The 17,173-nt window shown below is 46.3% G+C and overlaps 2 protein-coding genes across 6 annotated transcripts; both read left to right on the top strand.

Moving 5' to 3' along the window:
* Positions 1-66: 66 nt before the first annotated feature.
* hm13 (histocompatibility (minor) 13) lies at positions 67-10,438 on the top strand. 5 transcript variants are annotated; one of them, XR_011079605.1, is made up of 13 exons: positions 67-430; positions 1,558-1,593; positions 2,234-2,332; positions 2,431-2,513; positions 2,777-2,865; positions 3,147-3,232; positions 3,935-4,060; positions 4,224-4,281; positions 4,436-4,556; positions 4,977-5,079; positions 5,211-5,296; positions 7,651-8,624; positions 8,656-10,438. XR_011079605.1 is itself a non-coding variant. In XM_068597750.1 (12 exons), the coding sequence occupies exons 1-12, from the start codon at positions 215-217 to the stop codon at positions 7,718-7,720; spliced, it is 1,173 nt and encodes a 390-aa protein (XP_068453851.1). In that variant the 5' UTR covers positions 67-214; the 3' UTR covers positions 7,721-10,438. The 5 variants fall into 5 exon arrangements, 3 of the variants coding, with proteins under 3 accessions (XP_068453851.1, XP_068453852.1, XP_068453853.1); XR_011079606.1 differs by having other exon boundaries at positions 7,651-8,685; positions 8,717-10,438; XM_068597750.1 differs by having other exon boundaries at positions 7,651-10,438.
* Positions 10,439-11,014: 576 nt separating this feature from the next.
* On the top strand, positions 11,015-14,045 carry mrgbp (MRG/MORF4L binding protein). Its single transcript, XM_068596778.1, has 5 exons — positions 11,015-11,244; positions 11,701-11,822; positions 11,913-11,994; positions 12,536-12,610; positions 12,690-14,045. The coding sequence occupies exons 1-5, from the start codon at positions 11,103-11,105 to the stop codon at positions 12,980-12,982; spliced, it is 714 nt and encodes a 237-aa protein (XP_068452879.1). The 5' UTR covers positions 11,015-11,102; the 3' UTR covers positions 12,983-14,045.
* The last annotated feature ends 3,128 nt before the right edge of the window (positions 14,046-17,173 follow it).

The raw sequence follows: 17,173 nt of genomic DNA, 5'->3' as shown, positions 1-17,173 counted from the left end.
TTTGTATCATGAGACAGATCCACAACTTGAAGCAGAGTGAGCCCTCCTCCTTCTCGTGCTCCCCTCGCCGCCTCTCTGCTCCGTGTTTTAGGAAACGTGGCCTTCCTGCAGCGGCTCCGCTGCGCGTGAACGAGTAGAGGCTTCAACCCTCCACCTCCACCTGCGATACACCCCTCCTTCTGCCACACGAGCGCCCCGTCTCTAAAGAGGAACCATGGCTGACACGGAACAAGTCTCGGTCTTGGACCCGGAGGCCGCCGCCGCTGCCGCCGTCCTGGACGCTCTGAACGGCACCGAGGCGCTGAACGCCACGGTGAAGTTCGTGGCCACCACGGAAGGCACGGCGCTGGCGTACGGCAGCCTGGTACTCATGGCGCTGCTGCCCATCTTCTTCGGGGCCCTACGGAGCGTCCATTGCTCTAAGTCCAAGGTGACGTTTTCTCCCCGGTGTTACAGTAGTTCAATAAGCGATCGTGTTAACTGGCGACTTCTCAGCTGTAACGCGTCCGTTGTTGTCGTAGTCACAGACAGCTGTTATGAAAATAGGAGGAAACACACGTCGCTGCCCTCGTGAATGCTATTCCATGTGTGTTATTATGTATACCAGAGGGTTTCGGCCGAAAAGTCGCCTGTTAACAAGGTCGCCTGGTGAACCGCAACACCAGTCCGCGCGCGCGCCGCGGCAAACCGGCAACAACTGCCGCGGCGCGCGAGCCTGTTGCTGCCTCGCGCCGTGACTGCCTGTTCAATATGATGTTAAACATGACGTCATAATGACCGGAACGCGTTTAACGTGAAGATAAGTGGCAGGGTCAACAGTTAGTTTGAGTACGCCGGAAGTGACGTGACTGCTGGCAGCATCTCCACGCCAGTGCGTGCGTGCGTGCGTGCGTGTGTGTGTGTGTGTGTGTGTGTGTGTGTGTGTTGGCGCTCGCGCGTGCGAGAGAGAGTGTGACGTGTACCAGAGGGGGGTTATTTGCACTCTCCTTTTTTTTTTTCTCTGAGCATGCAGTTGAGCTTTGTGTAAAAAAAAAAAATCCTCCCACATCCTGTCTATAGCTGGAAGATAAAAATAACAAAGTACATTTTATCAAGGTGTGTGTGTGTGTGTGTGTGTGTGTGTGTGTGTGTGTGTGTGTGTATACTTCCAGTATATTTTGACGCTGAATACTGAAGAGTTTGAGTGACAGACTAAAGTTGCACCTGGTCTCAGTCTAGGTCTCCTCCTCCTGCACAAAATATATAGACAATTATATATGTATGTATGTATGTATGTATGAATATATATTCATACATATACGTGTCTTGTTGTCTGTCATTCTCTCCATCTCCCTGTCTGTCTCTCTCGTCTGTCGGCCATCTTTAAAATGAGGTCAAATAGCATCTTCCTCATTTCAACCGTTTCACTCTCAATGACTTGTTTTTCTTCTTGTTGATTTTCAAGCGCTGCTTCCTGTCCTCTTTGCTGCCGATCTGATCCCTCCCTCCCTCTCTCTCCCTCCCTCTCCCTCCCTCTCTCTCTGTGCACACCTGTCTGTCCATCCATTCTGTCTGTAGGAGCTCGGAGACAATGATTACCATTCTGGGTTCAGAGTGAGTATGAGAGCACCAACACCAGGACCCTTCTATTCAACCCACTTCATGTATTCCATGTATCAGAAAGAAAAACATGGTTTTATGGTCAACATGGCCTGCTAATGTTTAATATCGTGACTTAGGTATGAACATACCTTGTTATTATGCCTTAATACTAAGCTATTCAAATATTACACAGATTCATATATTCATGTTTTTATTTTAAACATGTGCAGTGAGCATGGCGGCAATAGCTACTGCCTGTTTATAAACACAACAACCCCAATAATGTTTATAAACACAAATAACAACATCAACAGTGTTTATGAATGCCAATAACACCATCAACATGGGGGAAATTGTTGTGAAATATAGATAGATAGATTGATTGATGGATTCTTTTTTTTTAATGGTCTAATCAACTAAAAGTGCAGCAACACGGCTCCTCTTCCTCCTTATGTCCTTGTCTCCTATTTCCTTTCTTTTATCATCTTGTCTCCTCTCCTTGCTCCTCTGTCCTACTTTCTCTCTCAGGGCAGTAGAAGGAGGAGAAGACAGGAGGAGGAGAAGACAGGAGTGGTTTTACATTAACACTGAAAACTCCAACATTCCTCTCTCCTGGGACTTACCACCTCTGTATTCATCTCTCTCCTCCCAGAATGCATCAGACATGCCTGAAACCATCACCAGTCGAGACGCAGCGAGGTTTCCCATCATCGCCAGCTGCACTCTGTTTGGGCTCTACCTCTTCTTCAAGGTAACAGGGTTTCCCCAGCCCTGCTCCAGGGGCCTCGTGTTGACGGAGGGTTTGGACAAATGTGTCCAACACTCAGAGTAACGTGTGTTCTGATGCAGGTATTCTCACAAGAGTACATCAACATGCTGCTGTCCGTCTACTTCTTCGGCCTGGGAGTCCTGGCTCTGGCTCACACCCTGAGGTAAAGCAACACACTCTAACAAGGGACGTGGGCATAGAGATATATCATATTGTGACTTAGGTATAGTGTGATCTATCTATCTATCTATCTATCTATCTATCTATCTATCTATCTATCTATCTATCTATCTCATATTGTGACTAAGGAATAGTGATGTATTATATTGTGACGTGGGTATAGTGATAATACGGTAGTGTAATAATATTGTACCCTATTACTTTGAAGTCGACGATTAACCCTCTGATCTTGTTTCTGTCTCTCAGTCCTCTGATGTCCAGAATCTTTCCAGCGTCTTTCTCAAACAAACAGTACCAGCTGCTCTTCACTCAGGGCGTCGAAGAGTCCAAAGAAGGTGAGGAACCCCGTTTATCTTCTGCTGCCGGTTCAGATCCGCACCGATCGGGTTGTCGGCGGACCGGCCGTGATCGGTGCATCTCCATGACGTCGTATCGTGACTTAGCTATCGTGATAATATAGATCCGTCCCACAGGTAATGAGTGTAAAGAAAATAACAGAGGCCCCAGGACCGAGCCCTGCGGTACCCCACAAGACAGTGGACACATTTTTTTGACATGTATATACATTTTTTTTTTATATTCCATTCACAAAAGTCGTCCCTCCGTCTCTCTGCAGAAATAGTCAACTATGAGTTCGACACCAAGAACCTGCTGTGTCTGGTCATCGGCGCCGTGGTGGGAGTCTGGTACCTGCTCAAAAAGGTAACGTCTGACCGTCACCGGAGGGTCAAAGGTCAAACACAGTCGGCTGTTAAGGTTATTGATTACTCATGTCGGACGGGCAGAGAGCGCGTGTCATTTTGTGTTTCTTTTCACCCTGACTACTGGTTTCTGTGATGATGAGCAATAGGGCTGCAACACACGATCATTTTAATAATCGATTAATTGGTCGATTATTTTTTCGATTAATCGGATAAAAAGTAATCATTTTAAATAATTAATTTGCAACCTTTTATTACAAAAACAGAACTGACAGTGCAAACTTAACAGTAAAGAATTTATAAAAAATAAAGAAATACAAATGTAGAAAACTTAACAGGATTTGTTTGACCGTCAGAACTTGTTCTCTACACACACACACACACACACACACACACACACACACACACACACACACACACACACACACACACACTCACATTCACACACACATGCACACTCTCTCACACATATTCACACACACATGCACATTCACAGACACACACACACAGACGTACACACTTAGAACTCAGGGACCAAGAGATGACGACTAAAATAATCGATTTTAATCGATTTTATTGATTCGTTGTTGCAGTCCTGATACACACACAGGCAGGTTATTGACACACAATAACCTGCCTGTGTTTCTGTGACATCACAGCGCTGCAGAGCCAATAACCTGCCTGTGTTTCTGTGACATCACAGCACTGGATCGCCAACAACCTGTTTGGCTTGGCGTTCGCCCTGAACGGCGTGGAGCTGCTGCACCTGAACAACGTCTGTACCGGCTGCATCCTGCTGGGGGGGCTGTTTGTGTACGACGTCTTCTGGGTGAGCTGGACTTGTTGTTGTTGTTGTTGTTGTTCTGGTGGTAAATACGTCATTGTAAGCTGGTTCAGATCCATCACAGGAGAAAGTAATCTGTGTAAAAGGTGGTTTCCTGGTAGCGGGATGACCCGGCGGCACCTGAACGCACCGTGTCTGTCCTCTGCAGGTATTCGGAACCAACGTCATGGTGACGGTCGCCCGGTCCTTCGAGGCGCCGATCAAACGTGAGCATGAAGATCCTGCTGCTGAGGAGACAGGAGACAGGAGACAGGAGACAGGAGACATCAGCGCGTCTCCTGTCTGCTGACTGCTGACTTCTGTCTCCTCACTCCTCTCGCCTCCCTCCTCTTTCCTGCCTCCTCTCTCCTCCCTCCTCAGTGGTGTTTCCTCAGGACTTGTTGGAGAGAGGATTTGAAGCCAGTAACTTTGCCATGTTGGGTCTGGGGGACATCGTCATCCCGGGAATCTTCATCGCCTTGCTGCTGCGCTTCGACGTCAGGTGACGGCCAGCTTCCTCCTCCTCCTCTTCCTCCTCTTCCTCCTCTTCTTCCTCCTCCTCCTTCTCCTCTCCCTCAGTTGACAGCTTGTTCCTCCTCTTCCTCCTCCTCCTCTTCCTCAGTTGACAGCTTGTTCCTCCTCTTCCTCCTCCTCCTCCTCTCCCTCAGTTGACAGCTTGTTCCTCCTTTTCCTCCTCCTCCTCCTCTCCCTCAGTTGACAGCTTGTTCCTCCTCCTCCTCTCCCTCAGTTGACAGCTTCTTCTTCCTCCTCCTCTCCCTCAGTTGACAGCTTCTTCTTCCTCCTCCTCTCCCTCAGTTGACAGCTTCTTCTTCCTCCTCCTCTCCCTTAGTTGACAGCTTCTTCTTCCTCCTCCTCTCCCTCAGTTGACAGCTTCTTCTTCCTCCTCCTCTTCCTCCTGCAGCCTGAAGAAGGACAGCAGGACGTATTTCTACTCCAGCTTCCTGGCCTACATCTTCGGCCTGGGCCTCACCATCTTCATCATGCACACCTTCAAGCACGCTCAGGTACAGACGGGTCAGAGGTCGCCTTTCTCTCACTCTGTCCGTGCTCTTGATTTTCAAAATAAAAGCCCTGCTCCTCGAGGAGCAGCAGACTGCTCATGACCTCATGCGTCATGTGACCCTGTGTTTCCCAGCCTGCTCTGCTGTACCTGGTGCCGGCCTGCGTGGGCTTCCCCGTGGTCGTGGCTCTGCTGAAGGGAGAACTCACGGAGTTGTTCAGGTGAGTCCAGCGATCACATGACGCGTCCTCTGCGTGTGATTGGACCGCAGAACAAATGGCCGATGAAGGACAGAAGTGTTTTCATCGTCTTCCTCACGAACCAAAAAACAAACTGAGTAACTTGAACGGCTCGAGTTCAGACCGGCTGTCTCGTCTCCTCCTCGACTCCTTGACCTCTTCAGCTCCTCCTCTTCCTCCTCTTTCCTCATTTATTTATTTCACACCATGATCTTCCATCTGCTTCTGTCCGTCTCCTACACTCTCTTCTCTCCTTTCCTCTCTCCTTACTTCTCTCCTCTGTCCTCTCTCCTTTCCTCTTTTCTCTCCTCTCTCCTTCATCTTTCTATCTAATATTTTATTTCTTTAGTAGCTTTAAACTTTAGAGTTTAAGAAACAAACTTACACTTTCTTTCTTTCTCTCCTCTTTCCTTTTATGTTCATCACTCCTCCCTCTCTCCTCCTCTTTCCCTTCCTCCTCCTCCTTGTCCCCCTTCTTTTCCTCCTCTCGGTCCTCCTTCTCTTCGTCTTCTTCGTCCTCCTCCTCTTCCTCATTCTTCTTCTCGTCCTCCTTCTCTTCCTCCTTCTCGTCCTCCTTCTCTTCCTCCTTCTCTTCCTCGTCCTCCTTCTCTTCTTCCTTCTCTTCCTCCTTCTCTTCCTCGTCCTCCTTTTCTTCCTCGTCCTCCTCTTCCTCGTCCTCCTTTTCTTCCTCGTCCTCCTTCTCTTCGTTCTCTTCCTCGGCCTCCTTCTCTTCCTCCTTCTCTTCCTCGTCCTCCTTCTCTTCCTCGTCCTCCTTCTCTTCCTCCTTCTCTTCCTCGGCCTCCTTCTCTTCCTCCTTCTCTTCCTCGTCCTCCTTCTCGTCCTCCTTCTCTTCCTTCTCTTCCTCCTTCTCTTCCTCGGCCTCCTTCTCTTCCTCCTTCTCTTCCTCGTCCTCCTCTTCCTCGTCCTCCTTCTCTTCCTCCTTCTCTTCCTCGGCCTCCTTCTCTTCCTCCTTCTCTTCCTCGTCCTCCTCTTCCTCGGCCTCCTTCTCTTCCTCCTTCTCGTCCTCCTTCTCGTCCTCCTTCTCTTCCTCCTTTTCCTCCTTCTCTTCCTCCTTCTCTTCCTCGGCCTCCTTCTCTTCCTCCTTCTCTTCCTCGTCCTCCTTCTCTTCCTCGTCCTCCTTCTCTTCCTCCTTCTCTTCCTCGGCCTCCTTCTCTTCCTCCTTCTCTTCCTCGTCCTCCTTCTCGTCCTCCTTCTCTTCCTCCTTTTCCTCCTTCTCTTCCTCCTTCTCTTCCTCGGCCTCCTTCTCTTCCTCCTTCTCTTCCTCGTCCTCCTTCTCTTCCTCGGCCTCCTTCTCGTCCTCCTTCTCTTCCTCCTTCTCTTCCTCGTCCTCCTTCTCTTCCTCGTCCTCCTTCTCTTCCTCGGCCTCCTTCTCGTCCTCCTTCTCTTCCTCCTTCTCTTCCTCGTCCTCCTTCTCTTCCTCGTCCTCCTCTTCCTCGGCCTCCTTCTCGTCCTCCTTCTCTTCCTCCTTCTCTTCCTCGTCCTCCTTCTCGTCCTCCTTCTCTTCCTTCTTCTTCTCTTCCTCCTCTTTCTCCTCATCCTCCTCCTCTTCGTGGTTAGCTATGAGTCATCAGAGGATCTCCTCCCCGGTTCTCCTCGGCTCACTTCCTTTCCGACCGTCAGCGGCTCGCCCGCCAGCCTGGCTGGCTCCATGGCAACAGACTCCTCCCCCCGTCACCGACGTGTACAGCCCACCCCTATGTAGACGCCCCGCCCCTTTCTCTATACCTGCCTACCTCACCTGGGCAGGTAATGAGCCCGTAGGAACGGTTGTCTATTAAACACAAAAAATATCTCCTTCAATCTCTCTTCTTTTGAAACCGATCACTCTGAAGACGTGTGAGTTATGAATAAATGTCTCTTACGTCATGAAAAACCTGCAACAGTCATCATGGAGTTATAACAGGCCTGGAAAGTATGACAAATAAAACCCCAAAGTGTAGTAAAAGTGGTGTAAGTGTGTTATATTCATGTGTTCATAACGTTCATTTAGTTATAAATAATGAATCTGCTTTTAAAAGAAAGAGGCTCAAAATATCAGCAGCATACATACAGGCATCTATATAAATGTTTATTCTTTTAATCAAACTATTGTCTCTCATTCATTTGAGTCATTTAAGGTTTACTGTATGCTTTGAATCCTCATTGTTAGTTTAAATACTACATTTTATCACTTTGTACTGTTTACACACACATTTCACACCATGTTTGCTCATGGACATTTGGTTAAAAGTCATGGAAAATGTGTATGAACACTGTTTATGTTTATAAGGTTGTTTGTTTTCACTTAATCTGTGATTCCTTCATTTCTCCTGCAGGTACGAGGAGACTCCTCCCGAGGACACGGCGGTGAAAGAGGAGTCCGAAACGGAGAAAAAGGACCAATAGCTCCTCCTCCTCCTCCACACACTTCTCCTCTTCCCCCAAATAAATGTTTCCTCCGGCCTGCAGCCACGTCTCACTGAAGCCCCGCCCCTTTTCACTGAAGCCCCACCCCTTCTCACTGAAGCCCCGCCTCTCCAGGGGGCGTTTGGAATTGAAGGCTGTTACATTCGTGCTTCTTCTTCTTCTTCTTCTCTCGGCTGCCAGACCTTTCCGCCGGCCGCCGGGTTCCATCGGTCCTGCAGTTTAACTTCCACGAGAACCTGAAAGCAGCTTCATGAACCTGAAGCTCTCACAGCCTCACTGGAGCCGTCTGAGAGGAAACCACCACAAAAACCTGTGGAGCCGCCAACGGTAACTGCCGACGTTGGCACGTAACGTTAGCCGCCGACGTTAGCGAATAACGTTAACCGCTGACGTTGGCGCATACCTTATCGTTAGCTGCCAGTGTTAGTCCATAACATTAACCGCCGGCATCAGCGCCTAACGTTAGCCGTTGACATTGGCGTGTAACGTTAGCCGCCGCCGTTAGTGCGTAACTTTACACTCCGACGTTGGCGCCTAACGTTAGCTGCCGAGGTTAGTGCCTAACTTTAGCCGCCACGGTAAGCAGCTAACGTTAGATACTGACGTTAGTGCGTTAGGTTAGCCCCTTTTATGACGAGTTCTCTGCTTTGCGTTTGTCTAAATGTCTTAAGAGTCAAACTGTTTGACGGAGCGTTTAATTTCATCTTTAAAAAAATAAGTTGAACTTGCACAGTAAAACAAGCGCGTCTTCAATTCTCCCCAGGTGTCTCCTCCCCCTCTGAACTCTCCCCAGGTGTCTCCTCCCCCTCTGAACCCTCCCCAGGTGTCTCCTCCCCCTCTGAACGCTCCCCAGGTGTCTCCTCCCCCTCTGAACTCTCCCCAGGTGTCTCCTCCCCCCTCTGAACGCTCCCCAGGTGTCTCCTCCCCCTCTGAACTCTCCCCAGGTGTCTCCTCCCCCCTCTGAACGCTCCCCAGGTGTCTCCTCCCCCTCTGAACTCTCCCCAGGTGTCTCCTCCCCCCTCTGAACCCTCCCCAGGTGTCTCCTCCCCCCTCTGAACCCTCCCCAGGTGTCTCCTCCCCCCTCTGAACCCTCCCCAGGTGTCTCCTCCCCCTCTGAACCCTCCCCAGGTGTCTCCTCCCCCTCTGAACTCTCCCCAGGTGTCTCCTCCCCCTCTGAACTCTCCCCAGGTGTCTCCTCCCCCATCTGAACCCTCCCCAGGTGTCTCCTCCCGCTGAACCCTCCCCAGGTGACAGTCCTCCTTCCTGTCCATCGTTCTTCGGTTCTTCTGGTTTCTTGACGTGCTGGTTCCTCTCTGCCTTTCTGCTTTGTCACTTCAGTGTTTTTCGGTCTTGTTTCTCTTACTTTTATATTTTCTTGTTTTAAGTTCAGACTTTTAGGAGGACGAACGGCTGATGGATTGTACACGGTTGTGTTTGATTACGCCACCCCGTCTCGATACTGAATTAATCGGTTCTCCTTCTTGCTTCATCTACACATCAAAAGGGACAAAATCCTCGTCATCGTTCCCGCTTCTTCATCCTTCCAGCCGACCAGCGAGCGTCCGCCGGTCGGCTGGACGCCTCAGAGCTCTGGCCTTGAGAGGAGCGACCCTCCTCTGCTGAACACCTTCCAGTCCTGGTTCTCAGACCCTATTGGTGGGGAGGCTGCAAGGGGCGGGGCCCACGTGGCCCCCCTCGTCCAATAGGCTGTGAGAACCAGGAAACAGTCTCAGTTTTTATATGTAAGCTGAATATTATACATTTTTTCAAACTTGATTTGCTAAAAATGAACTAAAAACATTTCCTCAATAAAACGCTGTTCTGTAACCACATTTCCCAGAATGCATCGTACATTTCTTAAAAGAGTTTTGAGTGTGCATTTTTTTTTAAATTTCAGAATAAAAGGCCAAATTCCGATGATGATTAACACATTTATATTAATTAGACTTTTCTTTTTTTATGGTATTTTGGTAAGCAATTTTCAATTCTGACCCAATTAAAACATGTCGCTCCTCTCAACGCGAAGGTTTGATGTGTTTTTATTTTGACGTCTTTCTTACGGATGAAAAAAAATGCACCACGTAAAATATGTTTGATTTTTGGGACGCTGAGAAGCGAGAAGCCTCCGACTGGACGTGTTCAGCCTCGCGTTATTATTCTCGATGTTAATCAGTGTTGCTTTATTAAGAGACGCACAGTTTTGTATTTAGATGTAAAACATGAAAATAAATGGAAGTCTGTTCATATTCGGCTCCGTGGCGTTCAGGAGCCCCTCATCGGGTTCACGTATGGAATGATCATTTGTTTTTTCTTTCTCTCTGGGTGAATTTGTGCAGGAGGTCGTTTTTACGGCTCCGACTATCTATTTTATTTGCAATAAACTTTGTTGGTGTTTTGATCGCCGTATAGAGAAGCATAACTCTGAGTCCGTCTGGTTCTCTGATGCGTCTCCATCTTCAATCACCAGCTCAAATGCTCAATGTTGAGAGAATGACAGAGGAGCTTGAACAGATCCCTGAGGAACTCTGCGATTACAGAGTTCTTCCAAACTCCATCTCCAAACAATAGCTGTAATAACTAATCTCTCATGCAAATACATGTATAATTGTGGTATTTATCCTCTTTAACGTATATAAAATTACAATGTGGTCAAACAACGGTCCAACATATAAAATAAAAACACATTCTTGATCCAAACTTTGAAGTGATTTTATTCATTGTGTTGAACTCAAATCAAATTTGACGAGAAGACAAATGCAAAATAGGAAGTTAGTGCAAAGTTTGACTTTTGAACACTTTACTTTCTCCACTGCCAATATAAAACATTTAAGTCTCTTTACACTTTGTAATATGTAATATGCCGTCTAAAATGTTTGTTTTTTTAAATGCAAAAGGTAAACCACAAAGAATGATGTCTGAAATGGAGACACAGGTGTGTGTGTGTGTGTGTGTGTGTGTGTGTGTGTGTGTGTGTGTGTGTGTGTGTGTGTGTTCGTGCCTGCCTGCGTGCGTGCGTGCGTGCGTACTTCAGGTTTTATAATGAAATATATATATATATATATATATATATATATATATATATATATATATATATATATATATATATATATATATATATATATATATATATATATATATATATATATAAAACCTGAAGTAGGTTGATGCCAAAATAAAGTTTCCACATTTCTGTGACAAACCTTTTATTCTGAAAAATGACTCCCCGGAAGTGTGGGCTTCGTATTCCGGCTTCCGGTTTCCGGTCGGAGGGTGTAGGGGGCGGAGCCTCACAGTTCTCAGCGGCGGAGCCTGTTAGCTTGCTGCTGCCCGTTAGCTTCCCGCTGCCTGCTCCAGCTGAAGAATGGGGGAGGCCGACGTGACGCTGAACCAACCCGACGAAAAGCCCCCGGACCCCGGCCTGGGCCCCGGCGAGGACTCGGTGGTCTGGAGCCACGAGGTGGAGGTCTGTCTGTTCCACGCGATGATCGGTCACAAGCCCGTCGGTGAGCAGCGGCTAGCGGGCCCGAGGAGCGCGGCTCAAGCCGGGGGGCGCGGACCCTCCCGCGGCCCCACAACACACACACACACACACACACACACACACACACACACACACACACACACACACACACTGGTGTCTGTGTGGTGGAGATGTTTACTGTGATGTCATTTAGTTTGAAGGAGAAACAACAACAAGAGGCGTCACTTAAAACACAAGAAGTACTCTGATGCTTTACTTCAGTAAAAGAAGAAATACATCAAGTCCTGAATGTGAAGTAACTTGAGAAAAAGTATCGTCAGCTAAATCTACAACATTTACTTTGAAGTACTTTACTTAAAGGATCAAATGAAAAGTACAAGTACTCAAAATACAGAATGTGTTCTTCTCAAGATGTGTGTAGCGTGTGTGTGTGTGTAGCGTGTGTGTAGCGTGTGTGTGTAACATGTCTTCTCTTCAGGAGTGAACCGACACTTCCACATGATCTGCATCAGAGACAAGTTCAGCCAGAACATCGGGAGGCAAGTTTCCTCTTCTGTCATATGGGACCATCTGGGGACCATGTACGACATGCAGGCTCTGGTGAGGACTCACACACACACACACACACACACACACACACACACACACACACACACACACACACACTCATCACCTGTGTGTGTGTCGCAGCACGAGTCGGAGATCCTGCCGTTTCCAAACACAGAGAAGAGCTTCTCTCTGCCTGATGACATCATCCAGGAGGTGAAAGAAGGTGAGACATTTTGAATCTGCATTTTCTCTCCTGACCACCAGGGGGCGACTCCTCTGGTTGTATAGAAGTCTATGCTTCATGTGTTAAAGCTGCATTTTCTCTCCTGACCACCAGGGGGCGACTCCTCTGGTTGTATAGAAGTCTATGCTTCATGTGTTAAAGCTGCATTCTCTCTCCTGACCACCAGGGGGCGACTCCTCTGGTTGTATAGAAGTCTATGCTTCATGTGTTAAAGCTGCATTCTCTCTCCTGACCACCAGGGGGCGACTCCTCTGGTTGTATAGAAGTCTATGCTTCATGTGTTGAAGCTGCATTCTCTCTCCTGACCACCAGGGGGCGACTTCTCTGGTTGTATAGAAGTCTATGCTTCATGTGTTAAAGCTGCATTCTCTCTCCTGACCACCAGGGGGGCGACTCCTCTGGTTGTATAGAAGTCTATGCTTCATGTGTTAAAGCTGCATTCTCTCTCCTGACCACCAGGGGGCGACTCCTCTGGTTGTATAGAAGTCTGAATGGCGTAACAGTTGCTTTTGTCATTTAGGGAAGCTCGGCTCAGAGGAGGAGACCAAAGAGGAGTTCAGGATGGAGAGAGAACCTCCAGCGACACATGAAGAAGGTACTTGTACACACTCAGAGTATTTTGGTTGGTTTTGTTCTGAAGTATTTAAACGTTGTGACTTCCTGTTCGGCTCCAGGCAGCAACTCATCGGTGAAGATGTCGGAGCGAACGAGCAGCAGTCGGGACAAGGAGAGAGAGCGGGACAAGGAGAAGGGAGCAAGTGAAGGAGGAGCGACTGGAGGAGGAGCGACTGGAGGAGGAGGAGGAGGAGGAGGAGGAGGAGGAGGAAAAGGAGAAGGGGGAGGGGGAGGAGGAGGAGGAGGAGGGGGGAAGGAGGCGGAGAAAAGGAAGAGGAGTCGAGCGGCCGAGAAGCTTCTGTCCTCCTCCAACCCGGCGAGTCCAGGAGGAGCTAAGAGGAGACGCACCTGAGAAGGAGAGAGAGAGAGAGAGAGAGAGAGAGAGAGAGAGAGAGAGAGAGAGAGAGAGAGAGAGAATAAAGTGAAGAAGAATCTGCTGTCACAGCAATCAGACCTGCGAGCTCCACGTCACGTGACAGGAGGAGGAAGAGGAGGAGGAGGAGGAGGAAGAGGAGGAGCCTCACAGCAGCTGCGTGATGCTGAGTGATTTCTTTGACTTCGTTGTTTTTTTAGGTTTTTTTTTAAGACTTTTCTCACAAAGAGTTTTTTTAATATTCCTCTCATTCTTCTTCCCAGACGCCTACATTACCCACAATGCAATTAGGCCAACAAGATCTGCGTGAGTCGTCAACTTTTAGGGCCAATTTGTTTTTGGTTTTTTTGCCGTCAATATTAATTATTGATCACTGATGATCAATATTTTCAGATTTAGATCCGTTTTTTGTTTTATAAAATGAAAAGTGAAGGATCAGGATGAATCACGTCACAGCTTGTATATCCGTCACTTCTCTACTCGTTTCTCTACTTTTCTTGTAAAGATCCCGTCTTGAACGCCGGCAGCTGATTGGCTGATGGTTAATGGGAGGTTCTGACAGGGTTAAGCTCCGCCCACTGTGTCGTGAAACGACAAAAACAGCGTAACAATCTGTTTTGTTTTCACGGGAGACTTTAAGGACGTCTCCGTCGCCTGACTTCCTCGTCATCGTCACGGCGCTATGCGACTCGAGTGACATCACTTGAGGACGTTAATCTCGACCTTCGGGTGTTTTGAAGGTCGTTTAGAAGTCGTGCTGTTTTTTTTATCATTGTTTTGTTTGACGGGTTCTTTTTGTGTGTAATCGTTTGATGCAATAAATCTCTGCTGTCCGGTTTTCATTTTGTTTTTCTCCTGAATGGATTTTGTACGTTTTTATTTTTCGTGCTGACTGTCACATGACCTGCAGAGTATCAAACAGGAAGTGATCGGTTTCATCTTCAGACCGCAAAAATAAAAGTTTTTATTTTTTTTTCTCCTGTTTTTTATTGTTAATTTATTGATGTTTGAGGCTGTTGGTTTTATTAAAGATGAACTCGGATCAGTTTTGTCTCCTCTTGTTACTCGACAGACAAAACCTGGAAAGTACCTCAGTACTTGTACTCTTTTAAGGTACTTCATACTTCTACAAGTACTTCACTACATGTATCAGACGGCTTTAGCGACTTTAACTCTTTTAAATAGAAAACAACCACATCAAAAGAGGATGTGTTGATTTACTATTCAGATGTTTTAAATTATGAAGATGACTGCATTAATGTGTAAATCAAAGTAGAACAATAATTAATAACTCGGTTCTGTGCAGCGAGAACTTTGAGGACATTTCTGTTGTGTTTAATTTAAAATAAAAGACTGACTTTTTTCAACTTGTTTTGATGTTTTCTTGTTTTTTTATAAGTAGAAGATTTGACCACAAACTGGAAGAAACATAAAAGCAGCAAATTAAATCAAGAAAGTGATTTATTCTGCAAACTTGAAATAATTAGAACAATTATTGAACACAATTTATCTATTTTCTGGGCTCTATTGAGTTTTATTTTCTTTGTATTTTTTGAAATTATGTGAATTGTCTTTTCTTAAACATTAGTTGCTCCGTATTTATTATGTGTTCATTGAGTCTTATGTTTGTGCAAACCATCAGATCTAATAATGTTCTTGTCGTCAGACATTTATTAATAAATAACTGAATTATTCTGATTATTAATATGTTGTCCTTGTTCAGTAGTTTAGGTTATTTTAGTTTATAACATTTATGGATACGAGAAGTGATAGCTTTTAACAGATGTGTGTTCAATGTCTCGTGGACCTTTATTGTGAAGGCTGCTGTGTGTCTATGTGAGCACCGGGGGGCGCTGTCCCCCTCTTCATCATTCTCATCAGACTTCCTCTTCATCATCACGAGATGCTTTATTGGAAAACTAAGTGTTTTGTATTTTATTTTTTCCCATGAATCAATTCAAATGTATGTATACATATTTTATATGAATATTATATATATATATATAATTATATATTATATTTATTAGTTTTATTGTTATTAATATGATTGTATATAATAATAATAATAATAATAATAATAATAATAATTTATATAAACATTACATTATTAAGTGATGTATGATGATGCATGATACATATTACATGTATAAATATATATAATAAATCATATATGTATTTAATATTTATATTATATATAATAGTATTTCTCCTCAGGAGGAGGAGGAGGGAGAGGAGCAAGAGAGAAGAAATGGAAGAGGAGGAGGGGCTGGAAGAGGAAAAGGAGGAAGAAAAAGAGGAGGAGGAGGAAGAAGAGGAGGAGGAGGAGGAGCAAGAGCTTAGCGGGACGAGTGTCAATCCAGAGTTGGAGCTGTCAGTCTGACTGAGAGGGAAAAACAGCCATCGAGTGTGAGAACGAGCCACCGAGCTGTTCATGAATATTCATGAGCAGACCTTCAGGAGTTCCCAGCACATCTTGTGTGCGTGTGTGTGTGTGTGTGTGTGTGTGTGTGTGTGTGTGTGTGTTACACATTAACCATACCAACAGGGGACCAGTGAGCGTACAGGGGACATGTTTTAGGGCCACTGTCGGTCCTGCTTTATATCCTTTAAAAAAGGTTGTGAGTGATTTCATGCACTCAGTGCTGCCCCCTGCAGGCTGCAGCAGGCAGCGCGGCTCAGGAACTACAAACTGACGGAAAACATGTTATAAAATACAAAGTCGTGCCTCAACTTTAGTGGATGGACATCATGTCGTCTAAGCACCCTTTTGGCAATTTAAGAAAACGTTATTTTGGCTTTTATATTGTAAAGAAAAGATGGGTGTGTGTGTCTTTGTGTGTTTTGACAGCACTGCTTCACCCATGTTTGTTCATACCAGCTTATGTAAACAAGTAGGTAGGTGTATTCACACACACACACACACACACACACACACACACACACACACACACACTGGTCCTTCTGGTCAACCAGAGACACCAACAGAGATAAAGAATCCATCATCTCCACAGCTGCAGCGCTGCCTTTGAATTCATTATGAACTCCAGAATATTATTGTGGTTCTTCCGGTTGTTGTAATTGTGGTTGTTATTGTGGTTGTTTTAGTTTTTGTTGTGGTTGTTGTTGTTGTTGTTGTTTTTTAAGCTGTTATTTAATCTTTTTCTCATCCCCTTTTTTCTTCTTCTCCTCCCTTCTTCCTTTCCTCCTTCCTTCCTTCATCGTCTCCTGCAGCCACGTTGCTGTAGTTTATAGTTTTTTCAGGTGGAGGTTCGTCTCTCCCAAAACAATCAGAGACAAGACCGTAACGGATGGGAACTGAACTGAAAAAAAGAAAGTGAGTGATGAAAAGAGGAGCTGGAGAACCTGAGTGTGATGGAACGTCTTGAGTCATGAATTATTCTCCCAGTAAGTTTCCTCAGGGACATTAACAGATTCACTCAGGACTTCATATTCCAGTCAGGACATCACAGAGCATTAGCAGCTCCTCTGCTGCATGAACCCTCTGCTCTCTGACTTCTATACAACCAGAGGAGTCGCCCCCTGGTGGTCATGAGAGAGAAAGCAGCTTCAACACAAGAAGCATAGACTTCTATACAACCAGAGGAGTCGCCCCCTGGTGGTCAGGAGAGAGAATGCAGCTTTAACACATAAAGCATAGACTTCTATACAACCAGAGGAGTCGCCCCCTGGTGGTCAGGAGAGAGAATGCAGCTTCAACGCATGAAGCATAGACTTCTATACAACCAGAGGAGTCGCCCCCTGGTGGTCAGGAGAGAGAATGCAGCTTTAACACATGAAGCATAGACTTCTATACAACCAGAGGAGTCGCCCCCTGGTGGTCAGGAGAGAGAATGCAGCTTTAACACATAAAGCATAGACTTCTATACAACCAGAGGAGTCGCCCCTGGTGGTCAGGAGAGAGAATGCAGCTTCAACGCATGAAGCATTGACTCCTCTTTAAAGAGTCAGAGGTCGTCCTGCAGCTTCCTGTGTGAGCAGCAGCTTTAACAGGAAGTGTGTTTGTGGTGACTCTCTCTTAAAGATACACAAAATGTTACATAATGGTGACTGGAGGCCTTTAGCAGAGGCTGTTTTCCACAGAGCGTTGTGGTAACTGGGCCGATATGTGCTTTAGAGTGACGGGTCACTGAACTCATCACCAGTGAGTCT

The sequence above is a fragment of the Clinocottus analis genome, unplaced genomic scaffold, assembly GCF_023055335.1.
Source record: "Clinocottus analis isolate CAN_PGR_092001 unplaced genomic scaffold, fCliAna1.0.p SCAF_4, whole genome shotgun sequence".
Classification (NCBI taxonomy): Eukaryota; Metazoa; Chordata; class Actinopteri; order Perciformes; family Cottidae; genus Clinocottus; species Clinocottus analis.
This window is presented reverse-complemented; position numbering and strand designations above follow the sequence as displayed.